This window comes from Bubalus kerabau, chromosome 11 (assembly GCF_029407905.1).
Source record: "Bubalus kerabau isolate K-KA32 ecotype Philippines breed swamp buffalo chromosome 11, PCC_UOA_SB_1v2, whole genome shotgun sequence".
In the NCBI taxonomy this organism is placed as follows: Eukaryota; Metazoa; Chordata; class Mammalia; order Artiodactyla; family Bovidae; genus Bubalus; species Bubalus kerabau.
Genome location: NC_073634.1, coordinates 41,020,135 through 41,041,555, shown reverse-complemented (window position 1 = coordinate 41,041,555; position 21,421 = coordinate 41,020,135). Strand labels below are relative to the sequence as shown.

Genomic DNA, 21,421 nt, shown 5'->3' with positions numbered 1-21,421 from the left:
TAATTTCAGAACATAAGGATCAGAAGTTTTAAAAGTTGGTTAAAGCAGAGAATAATAATTTTTAAAAATAAACTGAACGTTTACTTTACATGCTGACTGTTACTGATAGTTCGAATAGGGTCAAGTCCTTTTTTGTTTTTGTTTTTTTCTTTTTGTGTGTGTGTGTGTGTGTGTGCATGCGTGTGTGTGTTAGTCACTCAATCATGTCCAGCTCTTTGCTACCCCACAGACTGTAGTCCACCAGGTTTCTCTGTCCATGGAATTCTCCAGACAAGAATACTGGAGTGGATTGCCATTCCCTTCTCCAAAGGAACTTCCCAACCCAGGGATCGAACTCTGGGCTCCTGTATTGCAAGCAGATTCTTTACCAGTTGAGCTCCTGGAAAGTTTTTTTTGTATATGGGTTTTCTTTAATTGTGGTGGCTCAGATGGTAAAGAATCTGCCTGCAATGCAGGAGAACTGGATTCAGTCCCTAGTTTGGGAAGATCCCTTGGAGAAAGGAGTGGCTACCTATTCCAGTATTCTTGCTTGGAGAATTCTGTGGACAGAGGAGCCTGGCAGGCTACAGTCCATGGGGTTGCAAAGAGTTGGACATGACTGAGCAACTAACATTGTCACTTTCACTTTCTTTCTTTTAATTGTATTTCCATATTGCATTCTTACATAAACAGCACCATAATTTATCAGCTATAATTTCTGGTTTCAGTTTATTAAAGTGGAGTAAAAACTGAAACATATTTTTTAAGCAATCTGTAGAATTCTGCTGTGGTTTTAAGTACTTTACCTTTAAGTGTTTAAGTATTCATAATTTTGTGCAACTAAGTTGAGTTCTGCTGTATTTAACTTAGCCATAGGTATTACAGTTCTGTGACATTTAATTAATCTGCAGTATTTAAATTATGTGGTCATGTGCCAAATATAACTAGCTAAAGAACTGACTCTTGGAGAAGTATACAGCTCAACTGGTGAAGTGAGAAATGTTGGGGGGCATAAGCTCAGAAAATGATGGTTTATCTGTTAAATCAGTTAAGAGGAAGTCAATTAAAATGTTTGTTAAACTAATAAAAATTGTACACCCTAGATAATACTATCAGCTCCATTTTTTAATTTATATCTTAGGAAGCATTTATGTATATGCATGACAGATATAAGAATGTTGATGCATTGTTCACTGTAGGAAATGAAAATGTAGTATATTTGTACGGTGGAATACTAATTAGCAGTCAAAATAATTGAATTTTGGTCTGTCAACTGATTAGTTCTCCAAAATATAAAATTGAATGGATAAAAAAAGCATGTCACAATGTTTTCTTTCAGAAAGTTTCCATTTATATAAATTGAATGCATTTTTAGCTTTCATTTTTAAGTAAAACGTTTCCAGCATACAGAAATATTTAGATAATAGCATCACAGATATATATTTCCCATTGGCTTTGTCAGTACTGACTTGTGCTTTTTCAGTTTTTAAAAAATAAATTATACATAGTTTCTTATGCATGCTCATTTTACCCCATCCCCATCCTTCAAGAAATGCTAAATTAGGAGTTTTTCACCCCTGTTTTTTATATTACTGTGACATGTATAATGTGGTGTTATTTTTCACAGTAACTTATTTCTAGCTTTCTGTTGTTACAGACAGTGCTCTGGTATGCATTATTATGTTTCCTTACATAAATATGCTCTAAGATGTGAGCCTAGGAATCGAAACTTTTAATATTCTTAATTTGTTTTAATTCAAAGCATAAGTGACTAATTGTTAAAATCTGTGTTATCTTATCAGAATATTTGATACCATCCTTTAATAATTGTTCAACTGCACCCAAGCCTCTAAAAAAATTGCAGATAGAGGTATAATATTTGACTGAAGCTCCTAATTCTTAATGGTTATTTTGCTGGTAAAATGGGGTTATGATCAAAGATGTGCTTTGTATGTTGTAAAGTGCTAAGGAAGTGTGAGGTATTATTACTAAAGTCACTGATTTTAATTTTTTTTATTAGATAATGTAGTTGGATCTAACAAAAGCAGCACGATTTGCCCTGGTAAGTATAAATTCTTATTTTATGAACTAATGCAAATTATAAGTTTTTTCTTATTCAGAATATAATGTACTTACACAAAACTAGGAAAGGTTTGTTTTCACCCAAAAAATCCAAAACTAGGTTTTTAAAAGAAAAAAAATTCAACTCTAATATCAAAGATGGAAAATCCATTTGAAACTTTGTTGGTTTTTTTTCTGTAAATTTAGAGCTTATGTCTTGCATTTTTTTTTTTTTTTAGAAGATTGAGTTGAGGATTAGTTCCTTCTTATTTTTTAAATAAGTAAACTAAGGCAAATCAGTTAGGAAGTAGTCTTCATAACAGTCTTTCATACATAGATGTCTCATGAATCTGAGTATAAGCACTGTTATTTCTACTTGGAACATATGTATCAGGTATTGACCTGGTAATATGGAAAATATGCTGTGTGTACCTAAGTGTCCTGTCTTTTCTACAAGGCTCATCAGAGTTCTAGGGAAGCCAGTTTCAAATAAGGAAGCAATTCAGAGATTGAATTATTAGATACATAGTGAGTGATTTCACGTCCTAATTTGGGAAAGTGAAAACAAGACATTTAATTTGTTGAAAAATCTTTTGTAAATAAAATTTGGGAATTGAGAAATTAAAGAGAATTGTTTTTAATGGTAAGAAACTAGTTCAAATATTGGCTGTGGTATTGGCTGTTACACTAATTAGTCTGGAGCAGGTAAAACTCTTTTTAGATTTTTAGTAGAAAAGATCTTTGAGTATCACAATTGTATTTTCTGTACTTGATGGTCATTCTTTTATTAAAAAGAATGGTGAAATTTCTTCCTGATAATATCATGTGATGTTCCACAAAATATTTATGTGAAAAATAAAATAGTTGGACTAGATGATGTCAGTTTTTTCCTATTCTCTAAGGCTTTGATTCCATAATTTCTTCACAGCTTAATGTTTTCTTGCTTAAAATATTTATAGTAGGTATGGATAATTATCTATATATTCAGTCTTGATATTCAAGAAGCAATTGTAAATCATTCCATGAGTATGTAAACAAAAGACTCTTCAGGAAGGAAAAACTGGAATATTTTAGTAGGCCTTTCATTGATATCATGATTTGATGTTAAAAAGATTATTGTCTTAAAATCTTGATATAATATTTTTCACTTGATATTCAAACCGCCAGAAATGTCCTTTTCTTAAAGATGTCTTTAAAGAAAGCATATTAATTTTTCTTGAGAAATTTGTGTTGCACCACTTTAGGCAAAACGTTTAAGATATTTCCTCTTTACTATGGGGTAGATCCTTTTATAGACCCATTAATGTTAATAATGATAGCACATATTACAAAATCATTACTAAGAAAATCTCAGTGCAATGAAGGTCTTATTATCATGTTTGTAGATTATTATGTAACATACTTAAGTATTTTATATTAGAGCCTTAGAAAGTATTTGGTAGGTAAAACTACTAATACTTCTGGAGAGTCTACCTAATGAAAAATTAAAAATCTGTAGCTTCTTTAATTGATAGAAAAATTAGAAAACAGTTTTACTTTTCTTCTAAAATAAAGGGTTTATACTTAGTATTCTCTTTGTCTAGATGTGTTGCAGTGTGTATTTTCATAGAATGATTTTCTTTGCAGATAATTATCAAACAGCACAGCTGCTTGCCTTAATTTTAGAACTACTCACATTTTGTGTGGAACATCACACGTATCACATAAAAAACTATATTATGAACAAGGACTTGCTAAGAAGAGTCTTGGTTTTGATGAATTCAAAGCACACTTTCCTGGCCTTATGTAAGTAACAGTTTTAATGAACATTCTTGTAAAATGTCTTATGGAACAACATTTTTAATAGTTTTATTTAATATTTATTTAATAGTCTTTTATTTAAAGGACAAGAGAAATAGGTCATAGTGCTTCTCCCACCTACATATTGCTCACATTTAGATTCAGTTGTGATATAATACCATGTGCAATGATGTCACTAACAGAACCTCTCCTGCCATCTTTTACATCTGTTTCATCAAACTGTCATTTAGTAGTGACTCTTATTTTTGAGATATGGGCCTTGATATATATTTGTGTAAGTCAGGTTATTTAAACTTGTAAAATTAAGTTACGGGTAGCCCTTAAGTAGACCTTTTGGACCAATAAAAATCAAACTTTAATGCTGATGTTTGCTCAAATGTGGATTTTTGGCACATTCCTTCTTTTCTTCCTCATAATTTCACCTGTAGATAGAGGTAAAGAAACCTTCTCTTTCAAAATAAGAGCTTTGTGGATTTTTTTCTGAGCATGAAAATCATAGTTAAACATAAAAATCATAGTTAAAATGTAAACATTTAATGTATAGAGAAGAGGTTAATTTCCCTACTACAACCTTAATTTTTAAGGCCTTAATAAAGCCAGTGTTAACTGCCTGCACTACTTCTTTACCATTCCTTTTTCCATACCTGTGCAAATTTACATAAACATTCACACATGTATAGGTTTTCATGTTTTATTTTTATAGAAACATGATCATGCTAACATACATCTCAGCCCCTTCATGTTACCCTAGCTCACTGGATATCAGTTCAGTTCAGTCACTCAGTTGTGTCCGACTCTTTGCGACCCCACGAATCGCAGCACGCCAGTCCTCCCTGTCCATCACCAACTCCCGGAGTTCACTCAGACTCACGTCCTTAAAGCTCAACATTCAGACAATGAAGATCATGGCATCTGGTCCCATCACTTCATGGGAAATAGATGGGGAAACGGTGGAAACAGTGTCAGACTTTATTTTTGGGGGGCTCCAAAATCACTGCAGATGGTGACTGCAGCCATGAAATTAAAAGACGCTTACTCCTTGGAAGAAAAGTTATGACCAACCTAGATAGCATATTCGGAGAAGGCAATGGCACCCCACTCCAGTACTCATGCCTGGAAAATCCCATGGATGGAGGAGCCTGGTAGGCTGCAGTCCATGCTAAGGGTCGGACACGACTAAGCGACTTCACTTTCACTTTTCACTTTCATGTGTTGAAGAAGGAAATGGCAACCCACTCCAGTGTTCTTCCCTGGAGAATCCCAGGGACAGGGGAGCCTGGTGAGCTGCCGTCTATGGGGTCACACAGAGTCGGACATGACTGAAGTGACTTAGCAGCAGCAGATAGCATATTGAAAAGCAGAGACATTGGATATGGCGTGAACTAATATTTTTCCTAAACATAGCTGAGTAACAGTTCATAAAGTGGCTCTTCCACAAGTTAGTCTACCATTCTCAGCTACATGGATTACAAGATTGTTTGTGTATTTTGCCATTCCAAATAATAATGTAGTAATTAGCCTAGTACATAAATCTTTACTGGTTTATTTCCAGTGTAGATCCCCAGTATTGGTATTGCCAGGGCAAAAGTTACTATATTTTTAATATATCCTTTTTCAATTTTAATTTAACATAATAGCCTCCAGATTACTTTCTCCAAAGGTTGAGGCACCTGACGTGAAAAATGCATTCATTGAACAGCACTCAATGTGACTGCTTTTTAAAATGTTATCCAGCTGATGATGGAAAATGTATTCTGTTTGTGTTTTAATTTGTATTTTCCTTGATACCATCTTTTCACATTTTAGTGTTTTTGTATTTTATCTGCTCTGAATTGCCTATTATCTTTTTCTTAGAGCTCTTATATATTAGAGATATTGGCAATTTATCACATTTTGGGGAACAAAATGTCCCGTCTCATTTGTCTTTACCTTGACTTGTGGCATTGTTTTCCATATAATTGCTGTAAAATTCTTGATGATGACAAATATGTCTTTATGGGTTTTTTGTCTTGCTTAAAGTCTTCTATGTCCTGCTGCTGCTAAGTCACTTCAGTCGTGTCCAACTCTGTGCAACCCCATAGACGGCAGCCCACCAGGCTTCCCCGTCCCTGGGATTCTCCAGGCAAGAACACTGGAGTGGGTTGCCATTTCCTTCTCCAATGCATGAGAGTGAAAAGTGAAAGTGAAGTCGCTCAGTCGTGTCTGACCCTCAGCGACCCCATGGACTGCAGCCTACCAGGCTCCTCCGTCCATGGGATTTTCCAGGCAAAAGTACTGGAGTGGGGTGCCATTGCCTTCTCCGCTTCTATGTCCTAAGTTTATACAAATATACTCCTTGATTTTCTTCTAATATGTTTGTTTTTTTCTTTTTTTTTTTTTTTTTTGCCACGCCTCTTTAGTATGTGGGATCTTAGTTCCCTGGACAGGCAGGGATAGTCCCCTGTATTGGGAGTGTGGAGTTTTATTTTGTTTTTTAATAATTTGATTTTTTATTTTTTATTTTTTTTTTTTGGCTGTGCTGGGTCTTCACTGTTGCAGGGGCTTTTCTCTAATTGCAGGGAGTGGCAGCTACTCTCTAGTTGCCTTGTTCAGGCTTCTCATTGCAATGGCTTCTCTTATTGTGGAACATGGGCTCTAGGACCCACAGACTTCAGTAGTTGTGACATATGGGCTCAGTAGTTTCAGTTCCAGGGCTGTGGAGCATAGGCTCCATAGTTGTGGCACACAGGCTTAGTTGCTCCAGGGCACATGGAATCTTCCCCATCAGGGATCAAATCAGAGTCTCCTGCACATGTGCTCAGTTGTGTCCAACTCTTTGCAACCCCTGGATGGTAGTCCACCAGGCTTCTCTATTCATGGGGTTTTCCAGGCAAAAATACCTGAATGGGTTGCCATTTCCTTCTCCAGGAAATCTCTCCAATCCAGGGATCGAACCCATGTCTCCTGCCTTGAAGGCAGATCCTTTACCATCTGAGCCACCAGGGAAGCCCAGGAGTATGGAGTCTTAAGCACTAAACCACTAGGGAATTCCCCTAGCTTTTTCTAACACCTTATTAAATAAACTATATTTTCCTTACTGAATTAAAATACTTTTGATACATAATGTTACCGTATACATTTGTCTTATGTCTGAATCATCTGTCCTTTTATTTCACAAGATAAAATGAATGAGAATGTTTATTTTGTCATTATAGTATCTCTGGTATAAAGTTTAATATCTGCTTAGCACCTCTTCTGTTTTCTTTTTCATAATTTTCTTGGTTCTTAGACATTTGTTCTTCCACAGCAACTTAAAAATAACTTTATCCAGTTCATCCTGATTAGAGTTACATTAAACCTTTATATTTTGAAAGAATTGATGTTCTCATGCTAGATTTTCCTGTATGGCTTTCTATAAATAGTCCCTTCTGAAATGACTGCTTATTGGTCCTATTTAAATGGATATATCATAATTGAATGAATATCCAGTATTTAAATGTTTATATTGCATTAACATTTCAGTTATTATAAACATGCTGTTTTAATAGCTTTGTGTGCGTGTTCATTCACCAGCAACATATGAAATTGCCTGTTTCCTCAGGTCTTTGCCAGTACTTCAATCTTTTTAATCCTGAATAAACTAGTTCTTACCCTTCTATAAAAAAGAGGTGATGTTTTAAGTCTAGCACTTCTGTCCACACCTGTTTTAAGTGTTACAGTGATCACACATTCATACCTTATGTGGCCTATTTCTGTTTTATTTTCAGATAATATTTAGAACCTCTTTCGATAGACACAACTTCTTCTTTTAGTAACTTCCATCTGTGAATGAGGGTTTGTAATGAGACTAACTTAGAAAATCAGAAGCTTTGTGTTTTAAAGGATGTGGCTTAGTGGTATCTATAGAATAAATTAAGCTACCTAGGAGAGAGGTTATAAGTTAAAAGATAAACAAACATAAAAATAAGGGATTGAAATCAGTTGTGTTTCATCAAAGTTTTAGTAATATTGCTAAATTTGTTTAGCTTTATTTAACCAGGGAAAAGACTAGTTAAAGGGAAATTTTCATTTCAATATTCTAAAATGTGAAAAGCCAAATTATACTGCTTATTTATTACTCTGTCACTCTTTTACAAATACAGTCTGATCTGCCATAGTACATGTTTACCAAAGGTTAAACAGCTTATTATAATCTAGAGGTAGTGTTGATTCACAGATGATTTTCCCAAGGCAAAGAAAACTGGAATAGCCTTCACCAGAAAAGTAAAGCAACCCCTTAGCTCTCCTGTATACAGTTAACAGGAGCACCTTTGGCTGTATTTTCAGAAAATTTAAAAGAAGCACCTACTTCCAAAGCTTCCCTGACTCCCTTCTCCCCCCTGTCCCACAAAGAGTTAAGGAAGTCTTGGCTTTTGGCAGGTTGCACCATTCTTGTGCCCTTCCTAATGACAGCCCTTGCTGATTCTAAGCTGCCTTCACTATATTGTCTCATGTCTACCAGCACTGCTCTAAATAGTGCCAGCATTTGTATTGTGTGGGTTTTGTGTATTTTCTAATCTCTCTGCCTTGTAGCTCTCTGCCTACCAGTTGTTGGCATTTTGTTAGCTCCCTATGTAAGTTTTACAAGTTTTGAGTGGTCTTTCCTTAATTCTGTTTTTCTCAAAACCCAATTATTTTTAATGTAGTTTTGCTTTTTACCTTAGATGAACATACACATTTCTTTATGTAGAAATACTGTACAATAATTAACATTAGATTATCCACTTATTCCCTGTATTTTTTTTAATTAGGTGCTCTCCGTTTTATGAGGCGAATAATTGGCCTTAAAGATGAATTTTACAATCGTTACATCACCAAGGGAAATCTTTTTGAGCCAGTTGTAAATGCTCTTCTGGATAATGGAACTCGGTACAATCTATTGAATTCAGCTGTTATTGAGTTATTTGAATTTATAAGAGTGGTAAGTTTATATTAAAAGATTCTTAGTAAAAATATATGTTTAGTGATGTTAATATTTTATATTGTGAAATTCATCATAGTATTTTAAATCATGTTTACTCTATATTCTTCTCAGTTTCTTTTTTGGGGGGAGGGGTGCAGCTAAATGGCTCGGGATATTTAGCATATGTGGATGTTTCACTCTGGCATGCCATTCATATGATCTCTGTGATCTATTGTAAGGGTAGTGATAAAAATGAATAGAAAAGTTGAAAATAATTCCCTTGGTAGACATTAATACAAGATGCATAAAAGGTAGGATGTTATGATGGAATTTTAAGTTGAAGAGACTGTTACGTGAACTATTCCAACTGCCTTATTTTATTGATGAGGGCTTGAGACACCCAAGTGATTAGCTGACCTATTCAAATGCATTCATTTGTTTAGGAGCACAGTCAGGGCTTGAAGATACGGTGCAGCTCAGTCTCGGGCAACGAAAGAATTGTCATAAAAGATCTAGAGAAAGCTCTATGTGAATAGCAGAGATAAGATGAAAACTGAAGAACTGGTACAGTAGATTTACCCTGTCCCACACAGTGAAATGATTCCACTGGCAGACATGGCCACATGATCAGAAAGAACTTGAAAAAAGAAAATCAAAGCTAGAAATTACTTTTGTTTCTTGCAGGTCAAATTTGAACTGATGACACACTATTCTCATGTCAACATTATTTGGCAGACTTTTTCTTAGAGTAGTCATTTGCTATGAGTATAGTTTGCAAAAAGGATGAAGAAGATAGAAGTACTAGCCTTAGAAAAAAGGGAAAATAGTTAATTAGCTCACCAACTTTCTGAACCCAGGTTCACAGTGCACTGTTCTGTGAGTTAGAGATTAATTTTTATATTTTTTCCTTTAAAATTTTTGTTGAGATACAGATCAAATGAAGTGTAGGGTTCATAATGCCATCCCTATTCCTATGATTGAATTTGTTTTTCTGAAAATAATTTTGAGTGGTTGATAAATACACTTTGAATCCCAAGACTTAGCTTTTTTTCCTGCAATATATTTTTTGATTCAGATATTCAGGGGAACTAGTTTAAAGACTTAAAGTCAGATTATGGTTTATTTTTAAAGAAACCGCATGTATACTTTAGTCCTGGATCACAACCTGTTTTTAATAATGAGCCTGCTTTTCACCATGGCATCTGCATTGATCGCTTAAAATCATTCATTAAGAATTTAGAATTTATTACTGTTGGTCTAGAGAACTGGAAATACACAGGAGGAAGTCAAGTTGTTTTATCAGATATGTGTATGTGATATAGTTGGAGGAATCTGTTTATTTTTTAGTAAGACTTATCTTGCTTTGATAGTTAAGCAAGGAGTCATTAAATAACATTTTTCAGTGTTTTTTGAAAATATAATTTCAAAATCTGCTTTCTAACTAGGTATGCACTCTTGATCAGGCCATCTAGTCTCTCATAGCCTCAATTTTCCCTTTCTGTAAAATAGGGATAATAAAGCCTATTTCATAGAATTGTTATGAGAGTCAAGTGAAATTGTATGTGAAAGTGCTTATTTTAAGTTGTAAAGTACTATTATGTAAATGCAAAAAATAAATAGGTGATATAAAGTAAATACATTTATGTTTCAAATGTTCTATATAGTCTCCCAGAAGGGCTTCAGGGAATTGCTTCTTTTTTTCCCAAGTTTTCTTTGGAATCCTGGCTCATGTATAAAGAAACTAGGACATTTATTTTTGGAAGGTGATTTGAAAAACCTTTTTTTCAATCAGTTTTGGAACTATAAAAGAAATTTTTTTAAGTTTTTCTTCTAGCAAGTATTGTATTATATTTGAAATATAAATTTTGTGCTTATACAGGAAGATATCAAGTCTCTTACTGCACATATAGTTGAAAACTTTTACAAAGCACTTGAATCGATTGAATATGTTCAGACATTCAAAGGATTGAAGACTAAATATGAGCAAGAAAAAGACAGACAAAATCAGAAACTGAACAGGTATTTTTTAAGTATATTACATTTATAACCTATAAAATTATGTCCAAAGCCATATGTAGTTTGATCTTACATATGAAATTTACCCAGGAATTTCCTATCATTAGAAAATACAGGGTTGTTTAGGAGGGTAGGCTGTTCTCCCTGCCCTGAATCCTTTATATAAAAAATTACTGCTTCATATCTTAACTCAAGATAAATTTTTAGGTTAGTGTACAAATATCCTTGGAGTGTTCTCTGGTTACATATTCTTTCACAACTGGTTATAAGTTATACTCAGTTAAAATTATTTCATCTCCTCTTGGTTATACGTATTTATTCTCATTTAAACTGGTCAGGAATTTTAAGTCGTTACTCAATACTTGTGATATATTTCTTACAGTGTACCATCTATATTACGTAGTAACAGATTTCGCAGAGATGCAAAGGCGTTGGAAGAGGATGAAGAAATGTGGTTTAATGAAGATGATGAGGAGGAAGGAAAAACAGTTGTTGCACCAGTGGAAAAATCTAAGGCAGAAGATGATTTTCCAGATAGTTATGAAAAATTCATGGAGACTAAAAAAGGTATTAAAGTGTTGAATTTTTGATTCGCTCATTCTCTTATTTAGTATAGAAATTATATAGTTGCTTGTGAGGTTGTGATCACAGTTTATAAAGCATGAAAGGCATGAATTTTATGCTAAATAAAAACCTTTTAAATAAAATTATCACTTTTTTTAAATCTGATGTTTCAAAACATTTCTCATGTTTAAAATATTTTTCTTGAAACTTGCTCTTTTGTGATTGCTCTTCATTTGCTATTTAGAAATTGCATTGTCTGTTTATACTTTGCCTTCTGTGAACAGTTATGGCTTTATGTTTATACTGAAGTCTCCAATAATGATAGAGATCCAAAGAAACTTTCCAGTGCACTCTGTCATTTACAGCTGAGGAAACTAAGCTTAAAGAGAGAAGTACTTTGCTCTTTGAAGTTTTTTAATTGTTAGTAAAACTTTCATAAAGATAAAATGTCGAGAGGGAAAGTAATAGTAAAATTTCCTGTCTTTCAAATATGCTTGTCTGTAAAACTAAGATCTTACTAGTGTTTTTCAAAAGAAGCAATCACTTTTAATTCTATGACTTGAGAAATTATCACTGTTAGATAGTACCACACTGCATATATCATTTAAATGTTTCAAAAAAGTTATATCTTGAAGGGCAAAAGCACTTCCTAGGCTTTAGTAAGTTTGTGATTTTGAATGTTAGATTTTTCTTAAGGCATTTCTCATGAGTTAGTGTTTCATTAATTTCTTACTACATTTTCCTTGAAATTCTTCTTACCAGCCTCACTCATTTTCTACTCACTGCTAAGTTCTGTTTACTTCAGCCTGGGGGAGCAAATAACCTGTGAAAATGTCCTAAGAAACAGGTACCTTTTGGTAGCCAAATTCTTTCTTTACTCATTACACCCACTGCCCTGACTACTGTCAAAAGAGGCAGTGAGGCAATACCTGAAGTACTACATAAGAATCATATATAAAAATAGTAGCAGCCAGATGTTAAAAGATAGTAGACACCCTTGTCATAAAGGAAACAGATAAAGGAATCTGGAATATTCAGAAAATAAATAAGCATGATCATAATCATTTTCTTTAGGCATTTTTGACTGTGAGAGAGATTATTAGGTTTTCATGAGTATGGAAGTATAGATTCAGTGAGTGGATGCTTTAGAGAGACAAAAAAAAGAGACAGCAAGTGAGACCTTGGGAGGGTCCTAGTTAGAGCAGTGGAGAATTCCAGGGTAGGGTGGTTAATCAGTTACCTGATTCTTAAGGTCTTTTCTAACCCTGGGATTTCTAAGATGACAGCTAATGAAGACGTATCACTGTACTCATCATGCTCTGCCCTCTTAGTTCTTACAAAAAAGCAAAAGTTTTAAATTATTGTTCTTTTCAGATGCTTTGACTTAGCAATATTTACCAACAAAGATTCAAATATTTATGTTTGCTTTAGCAAAGGAAAGTGAAGATAAGGAAAACCTTCCAAAAAGGACATCTTCTGGTGGCTTCAAATTTACTTTCTCCCACTCCACCAGTGCTGCTAATGGAACAAACAGTACAAGCAGCAAATCTGTAGTGGCTCAGACACCACCAGCAAGTTCTAATGGATCCTCTTCCAAAACTACAAACTTGGCCACATCCGTAACAGCCACCAAGGTATGTGAAACTGCTCTACACACAAACAAACTTTGCTGTTTTCATCTGTAAAATTATTTCATGTTTCCTGAAGAAAAATTGGAATTAAAATAATTTCAAAGAAGAAAAAAAGTTGCACACATTGTCATAAGAAAATGACTGTTAACATCTGACTGTTCTTTAGGTGTGTGGGTTTATCTGACACAGTTGTGGTCTTTGTATAAGCACAGTTTTGTATCCTGCTTTTATTTGTTATAAGAATTTTTCTATGTTATTAAAACATTGTTGATGACTAGAATTTCATTTTATTTAGCTGTATCATAGTATTTGTAAGCATCCCCTCCCCCCACCAGTACTTGGGAGCACATAAGTCGATTCCGATATTTCACTGACTACTGCTGCTGTTGCATTTTAAATTATTTTCTTGGATAAATGAGTAAAAATGTTTTTGAACATATTGTCAAATTCCTCTCCAGAAAGACTATACCAGTTAGTTACCATAAGCATTGTATGAGTGTGCTTGGCTCACTGCCGCTTTGGCAGTGTTATTTTAATGATTTTTAATATTTATTATTCAGTAGCAGAAACAGTATTAATATATATCTCATTCCCCAGTGGTGTCTTTTGTTACTAGTGAAGTTGAATATTAGCCTTTTTGATTTGCTCTTCTGTTAATTGTCTCTTCATAGTCTTGCCTTTTTTTAATTGGTTTGTTATTTTAGTGAGTGAGTCTTTAAGAATATTATTAATAACCTTTTTGTCATTCACAGAGCAAATGTATTTCCCACTGGTTACCTTTTTTATGTAAAATAGTTTAAATTGTATATAAAATGTTTTTATTTCCTTTACATTATCATTATATGTAAAAATATACTTTTCCGCAAAAAGGAGTGGCTTAAAAATAAAAAGGCATAAATATAGGACAACTTTAGTATAAGGGTAGAAGGACAAGAGAAGGCCATAGTCAAAAACCTAACTGACGTCAAGCTCGTTTTAAACACAAAATACAAGTATGAGTTTTTTTTTTTTTTACAAAAATGTAGAATCTTTCTTAAGTGTTTGTAGCAAGGTGGGTTCTTAACTAAATGTCACAGAAATTGCATTTTCAATGGGATTCTTCTGTTTTGTAAAACACAGTTTATATTAGGGAACAAGAATTTTTAAGTTTTCATTTTTTTGATAGGACAATTTAGTGTATTATTGTGACACTATATTAAGAATATTATATTGTTTGGATTCAGATCTTGACTCTGCCTCTTTTTATCTGTTTAATCTCTCCAGGCTTTAGTTTTCTCATTTTAAATAGGAATAAATCAGTACCTCCTTTATCAGTTTGTTGTGAAGATTAAATTATTTAATATATGTAAAGAGCTTAGAACACTATTTGGCACAACTCAATATATACTAGCTATTTTTTTTTAAGTCAAAGTAATACATGTACTTGCTTTTAAAAGGCAAATAGTATTAAAATTATTGAGGAAAAAACAGTCCTCTTTTCCTCTCCACAGAAAACGCTTGGCTATCTTCTATTAATACCTGTTTATTTTATTTCTAAACAGTGTGCTAATACTGCCATATTATTTTACCACTCCTTACCACATCCTCACCCTTATTATTCTCTGTATCACAATTTTTGGTTAAAACAATATTTGATAATCTTATAGCTATAACAATGTAAATATTTTTATTAATTTTTTTCCTGCTGTTTTCTATAGTGTATTTTGCTTTGTAACTTTTTTTAAATAATTGCCACCATTTTTTCATTCGTTGCAACAGTTATGTGCCTCTTACTCATTGTTTCAGTACCTCTCAAGTTAGTTTCCACATAGTCTCTTCCTTGGAGATGTCTCTCTTGAAGACTCCCATCTTGTCCCAGCCTGAATTGGTTGCTATCTAGACTTGCTGCACAGCTGTTGTCTTAAGGCTGCCTCTGCCATCACCCTAATACTTCCTTTGCCTTTCTTTTTTTCTTACATTGACTGTTTCCTGGATCTCAAGTCTCTGTTCTCTTTCTTGATTTTCCATTTCATTTATTGGAGCGTACCCTCTCTGTTTCCTGAGAAAAGGATTCCATGAGAGATAAAGTATAAGACCTGGCATGTAGGAAGATGTCATTATTGTATCCCCATACTTGATTGACAGTTTAACTGAATGTAGAAGGAACCAAATTAGAAATAATTTTCTTCCAAAAATTTGAAGTTATTGCTGCCAAGAAATCCAGAGACATTCTTATTCCTAATTCTTTGTGTGTGAATTTAATTTGTCTTTCTTGGAAGCATTTGGGGTTTTATCCCTGTATCCTGAAACTTAAAAATGAAATACTTTGGGCTTTCTCAATTAAAAGTCATGACCTTTAGTTTTGGGACACTTTATATTCTTTCACTATAACTTTTTGTTTAGATATTGTGCCTTGTTAATTTATCTTATAATTTTTCTCTCCATTTATTCATTTTTTTTAATGGTTCTATTCTTTGCGTTGTCTCCCTGAGTTTTCAGTTTATTATCCTTCCAGATAATTTTTTATTTATGAACAAGCAAAATCAAGTGCAAGCACAAATGCTTATTTTACCCTTATGACACTAATAGCAGATTGCCAAATACATTTGATCTACATTTTTGGGGGGAACAGGTAGAAAAATAGCAGTTGTTCTTAGAAAACAAACTAATTGTTCAGTCACTCAAGACTATCACAAAAATTTGATATTGAGCAAGATAGGAGCTCACAGAGTAAAGCAGTAGTTATATTGGCTCTCAACCTTTTTTCAATAAACTGACCACATTTCTAAGTGAAGGCAAATTCTTTATCACCAATGGTCCTTTAACCATTTTACCATCGTTTTTCAGGTGTCCAGAAAATTGATTCAGAGATAGATAAGTTCTTTTTTAGATTGTTTTCCATTATAAGTTATTACAAGATACTGAATATACTCCCTGTGCTATACAGTAGGTCCTTGTTGGCTATCTGTTTTACATATAGTATTGTGTATATGTTAATCCCAAACTCCTCTAATTTATCCTCTCCCTCCTCCCTTTCCCCTTTGGTGATCATAATTTTCTATGTCTGTGAGTCTGTTTCTGTTTTGTAAATAAGTTCATTTGTATCGTTCTTTCTAGATTCCATGTATAAGCAATACCATGTTGGTTTTTCTGATTTCATTTCATATGATAATCTCTAGGTCTATCCATGTTGCTGCAAATGGCATTATTTCATTCTTTTTTATAGCTGATTAATATACCACTGTGTATGTATACCACATTTTCTTTATCCATTCATCCATTGATGGATACTTAGGTTGCTTCCATGTCTTGCCTATTGTAAATTGTACTGCTCTGAACATTGGGGTGCAGTTTGTCAGAATATATGCCCAGGAGTGCGATTACTGTATCATATGGTAACTCTGGTTTTTTAAGGAACCCCTCCGTACTGTTCTCCATAGTGGCTGCACCAATTTACATTACCACCAATACCGTAAGCGGGTTCCTTTTTCTCCACGCCCTCTCTAGCATTTATTATGTGTAGACTTTTTTTGATGATGGCCATTCTGACCAGAGGAGGTAATATCTCATTATAGTTTTGATTTGCATTTCTCTAATAATTAACAGCATTGAGCATCTTTTCATGTGCCTGTTCGCCATCTGTATGTCTTCTTTGGAGAAGTGTCTATTTAGATCTTCTGCCCAATTTTTAATAGGGTGGGTTTTTTTTTATGTTGCCTTGAACAGTTTATTAATTTTGGATTTTAACCCCTTACTGGTCGTACATATCATTTACAAATATTTTCTCCCATTCAATAAGTTGTCTTTTCATCTTTGCTTTGCAAAAGCTTTTAAGTTTAATTAGGTCCCATTTGTCTATTATTGCTTTGTTTTAGGAAACTGATCCAAAAAAATAATGTCATAGAGTAGTCTGCCTTTGTTTTTGTCTAGGAGTTTTATAGTATTTGGCCTTACATTTAGGTCTTTGCTTCCCTGGTGGCTCAGAGGTTAAAGCGTCTGCCTGCATTATGGGAGACCTGGGTTCGATCCCTGGGTCAGGAAGATCCCCTGGAGAAGGAAATGGCAACCCACTCCAGTATTCTTGCCTAGAGGATCCCATGGATGGAGGAGCCTGGTGGGCTATAGTCCATGGGGTCACAAAGAGTAGGACACACCTGAGTGACTTTAGGTCTTTAATCCATTTCGAGTTTATTTTTGTATATGGTATTAGAAAACATTCTGATTTCATTTAAAACATGTTTATGTAAAAGAATTTGTCCCTTTTCACCCTGGCACCTTACCCTACCTGCCCTTCACTGTGTCTGAAGTCCTGAAATGCAGAACATTTCTGGCTCCTCTTATGGTTGTTGTTGGTTGGTGAGCTGGAATCTCCTGGTGGGAGATCTCATGGTGGGGGTGGGCATGCAGTAGGGGAATGAAATATAGAATTGAGGACTCAGTTGTCTGTTTCACTGACTCCACCATTAACTATCTTTATCTTCCCTGCTTTCCCTAGTATTTTAGTACTCTTTCTTTCTACTCTTTTCTGGGGTTAAGATGAATCAGTTTGCTTCCTTCTCATTTCTATCTTCTCCTGAAATACTTCTTTCTTGACTTTGTTCTCCAGTAAAAATGAGTTGTTTTGCCTCTCTGATTTCTTTTTCAAAAATGCCTTGACATCTTTCATCTGCTGTTTTCTCATTTCCTTTTTGGTCTTTGTTGATATATTGTCAAATAAAAAATTTTAAAGAGAGTATAATCCCTGGGAAAGCAATCCAACAAGGAATTTAACTTTGGTGATGTATCCGTACCATGGAATACTAGAATTTAAAAGAATGATATAGAACTTTGTGTACTAACATTGAAAGCTGATAATTTATTCAAAAACAACATTTATAGTTGTATATGAAAAGTCTGGAACCTATCAAATTCTTCACAGTATGCATCTGTGGATTTATAGTTCCTTTTACTTCCAATATTTATTTTGTATCTTTATTCTTTCTGTATGCTAAACATGATTTTTAAATGTACAGAGTTTATGGTGTGTATATGTATAGATAATAGAGATAAAATTAAAAAATTGTGTAGCTGAGTGTTTCAGACAAAATATTTATTGATCTTATGCCAAAAATTATTTTTAATTGTTAACCTTTTGGAACTGAAATGTGTGTACCTTGTGATATATAGGATTAAAAGCAGAATTAAAACTTGGCTTTGCTGTCATTCCTGTGACTATCAGACTGGTGCCTTTTGTACTGTAATTATGTCTTCTACCTCTTAACTCCACTCGTCCAACTTGTTTAGCTAGAAACCAAATAACAAATGATGATTATGGCAATAGTAGCTAATATCAATTAGCAAATAGTAACTACGTACCAAGCACTGTACCAAGGGCTTTATAAGTTAAATTTAGCCATACTGCTTCTTGCTTATCCAAATTAAGATGTGTGTGTTATCAAGCTGAGAAGTAGAAAGATGCTCACTATATAAGTTTTATCTTGTTCACAGACTTTCTGATAACTGTTTCTAGCTGCTCAGAGCTCTTTGTTGATTAATACTGCAGTGCTTCAGTTATATTCTGGTAAAGTGTTAATGCCAGATGCCTGGATTCTTTAGGTATAAAGCTACTTAGGTTTGAAATATGACTTTATTTCTGTTGTATTTGTTTATCCTATAGAGATCTTAAGGGTTTGAACTAGATGTAGTATATAAATTTCATGGGATTGGCTCATATTAATGCATACCTGAGGACATATAATTTTCTGGGTAAAGTATCCAGAGCTTTAATAGTATTTTCAAAGGGGTCCATTACTCATGAAAGGTCCAATGCCTGAAATACCACATCCTTTTCTTTTGGTTAGAGAGAGCTAGCCCTCAATTTTTTAGTCATTAGTTTTTAGAAACCATTTCATGTGTTTATTATGTCAGCCATTTTTAAGTATTTTTCAAAAGCAGAACAAAAACAATGATATGTACTTAGTGATGAAATACATACATGAGGAACAGAGACTAAAAGGAGACTCCTTGTCACTGGCTGGCTATCCTCTCTAGTTTAAGATTAGAGAAGTGAACTAGTTTACTTCCAAGGTCTTTCCAGCTCCAAATGTCATGATTCTTTGTGAGTCCTGCTATTTGGAGATAAGTTATTTTCCACAGTGAAATTTTGCTGGATTATCCTGAGCCAAGTAAAAAAGTTGAGGGTAATTTAAGAATGCCACCAATTGTGCTTACTAAGTGGTCGTAATATCAAGCAGTTCCTTTATCAAACTCAGAAATAATGTTTCAAGTATAATAATGTGATTAGTTTAGAAAAATGATTTTTAGTTACATGTTAAAATTTTTTTTTATTCTTCACTAGGGAAGTTTGGTTGGTTTAGTGGATTATCCAGATGATGAAGAGGAAGAGGAAGAGGAAGAAACATCTCCCAGGAAAAGACCTCGTCTTGGCTCATAAAATATTTACTGGGGCCCCTCAACATGTGGTTGAACAAAAATGCTGCAACTGTTCAATGAGCTGAAAATCTGAATCAGAAAGCTTTCTCACTTGAACTTATAAGTATACAAGGAATAGAAAAAGACACTCAGTATATCAGCTAGGAGAGTTTAGTTCTGTAAAAAAAAACAAAACAGGCTTCCCAGGAACTTGATCGCTTGCTAGTAATCAAGAGACTTGCCCTTCAGGATGTCAAAAAAAAAAAAAAAAAAAAAAAGTTAGTAACCTGGGAGGTAGCTTCTCAGCAAGGAAACTCTCAGGTTTGGGGATGGTTTAGGGAAGGGATAAAGTTGGTAAGGTATTATTAATGCAGGGTTGCTCCATGGGGGTTTCTGATCTAGAAACAATTATAAAACTTCAGTTGCAAACCCAATAACATTACTTGTATAATGGTGCTGGCCATGTTGTTCTTTTAATCAGTTGCCTCTGACTTTTATGGAAAACATTCAACTATCATTAAAAAATGAAGTTAAGCTGTTGGGACCATTTCTTTGAAGATCTAACAGAAATTCAGCCTTATTGGTAGTTGGAGGGAAATACACCCTGTGTTACAGCACATGTTGAGTTTTCTCCATCAGGAAATTTCAGTGTGTATTTTGATGAAAACAAGCTGGATTAAAATGGACAGTTTTGTTACTATAACTTTAAAATCAGCACTTTTAGAGATAACAGATGCCAAGAATCAGTACAGTAGTATTCCAAAGTGATTTTCTCTAGAAACGGAAGTATATTGAACAGAACGTTTTCAACTGCCTACCAGTACAATCTTTTGTGGAAGATACTTTAAAGTCACTTTCTACTTCGTTAGTAAAGTTTTCTCTGCAGAGCTGCAGGCACGTTTTAAGGTGTAATTTATAAAGACTAACATACAAAGAATAGTGCTGAATTAAGTGGCATTTAATATCTATAGGCCATTTTGGTCCAAGAAGTTACTTCAGTGTCAGTCAGTATGCAGCACCTGAAGCTTTTCCATAAACAAGGGTGTAATATGAAAGCTGCTTTTTTTTTTTTTAAAAGAATAAAAGCACATTCCATGTACGAAAATGAGTTTAAAATAATAAACTGAGGCAAACAGTTAAGAGGTTTTATTTTTAGAACAGCAAGTTAACTAAATATTTTAATGTTAGTTTGCTCATCTGTGATCTGAGATCATGCTGAAGTGAGAAAAACATCCCCCAAACTATAATACATTGGGGGAAAAAAAAAAAGACTAAAATTAGTAATTCCAGCTACAGTCTTCAGATCACCTTTGTAATGTGTTATGGGTCCATTTTTCCTGGAATAGCTTAAACTGAAGCAGTTTCCCCTGTTTTGGAGATTTTGTAGTTAATTTTAATTTTGGCTATTGTTTGGAGGATGGGCTGTTGTGTAGATATGAAGTATAGTTTTTCCATAAAACAGATGTTTATTTTGTATTAAAAAGACCACTGTACTTGTTTTACACCATTTGTATACATGTGGTGATATTAATGCTGACCTGTAAAATTCAGGAATTAAAATGTGACCCTGTAATTCTATGGTTGTTGCTTTTGTTTGGTTTGTTGTAAGTATAAGTAAACTCCATTTTGAGTTATGTTCATTTTACAGTATTTTTTAAAAGCCAGTATGTTTTCCATAGATACTTATTAATAGACCACTGTGTCATAACACCAATCTGAATGAAAGAATTCTAAACAAACAAAGGCCAACCTCACAGTAAATATCGCTGATACTAAGAGAAGGTATGCCTTGGGTCCTAAAGTCCTAGCACCGAAGGATCACAGCATGGGGGCAGTAGCTCCTCTTTCATTAAAGGTGCATATAATGGAAACTCCACCTCATAACAGTCAAGTGACTCAGGAGAACTTAAACATCAGTCAAGTTACTACAGGAAAACATTTTCTTTCAAGCAAGTTTTATCAAGCTCCTACCCTCCTCTTAGTTGTTGTTAAATTTCCTCTTAGAATCTAAGATGCCCAGCCTTAAAACATTTCCCTTTCTACTCTTGATTCTTCCTGG

At 34.0% G+C, this 21,421-nt stretch overlaps 1 protein-coding gene across 2 annotated transcripts in view; it reads left to right on the top strand.

Moving 5' to 3' along the window:
• PPP4R3B (protein phosphatase 4 regulatory subunit 3B) overlaps positions 1-20,994 on the top strand; it is a 52,763-nt gene extending 31,769 nt beyond the window's left edge. The window contains exons 10-16 of one of the 2 annotated variants that reach the window (XM_055540144.1): positions 2,000-2,041; positions 3,667-3,825; positions 8,610-8,779; positions 10,641-10,780; positions 11,181-11,344; positions 12,773-12,975; positions 19,289-20,994. In XM_055540144.1, the coding sequence (XP_055396119.1) occupies positions 2,000-2,041; positions 3,667-3,825; positions 8,610-8,779; positions 10,641-10,780; positions 11,181-11,344; positions 12,773-12,975; positions 19,289-19,384 (974 nt within the window). In that variant the 3' untranslated portion in view covers positions 19,385-20,994. Of the gene's footprint in view, positions 1-1,999; positions 2,042-3,666; positions 3,826-8,609; positions 8,780-10,640; positions 10,781-11,159; positions 11,345-12,772; positions 12,976-19,288 lie in introns of both variants that reach the window. The other variant, XM_055540143.1, reaches the window with a different exon arrangement.
• Positions 20,995-21,421: the final 427 nt, after the last annotated feature.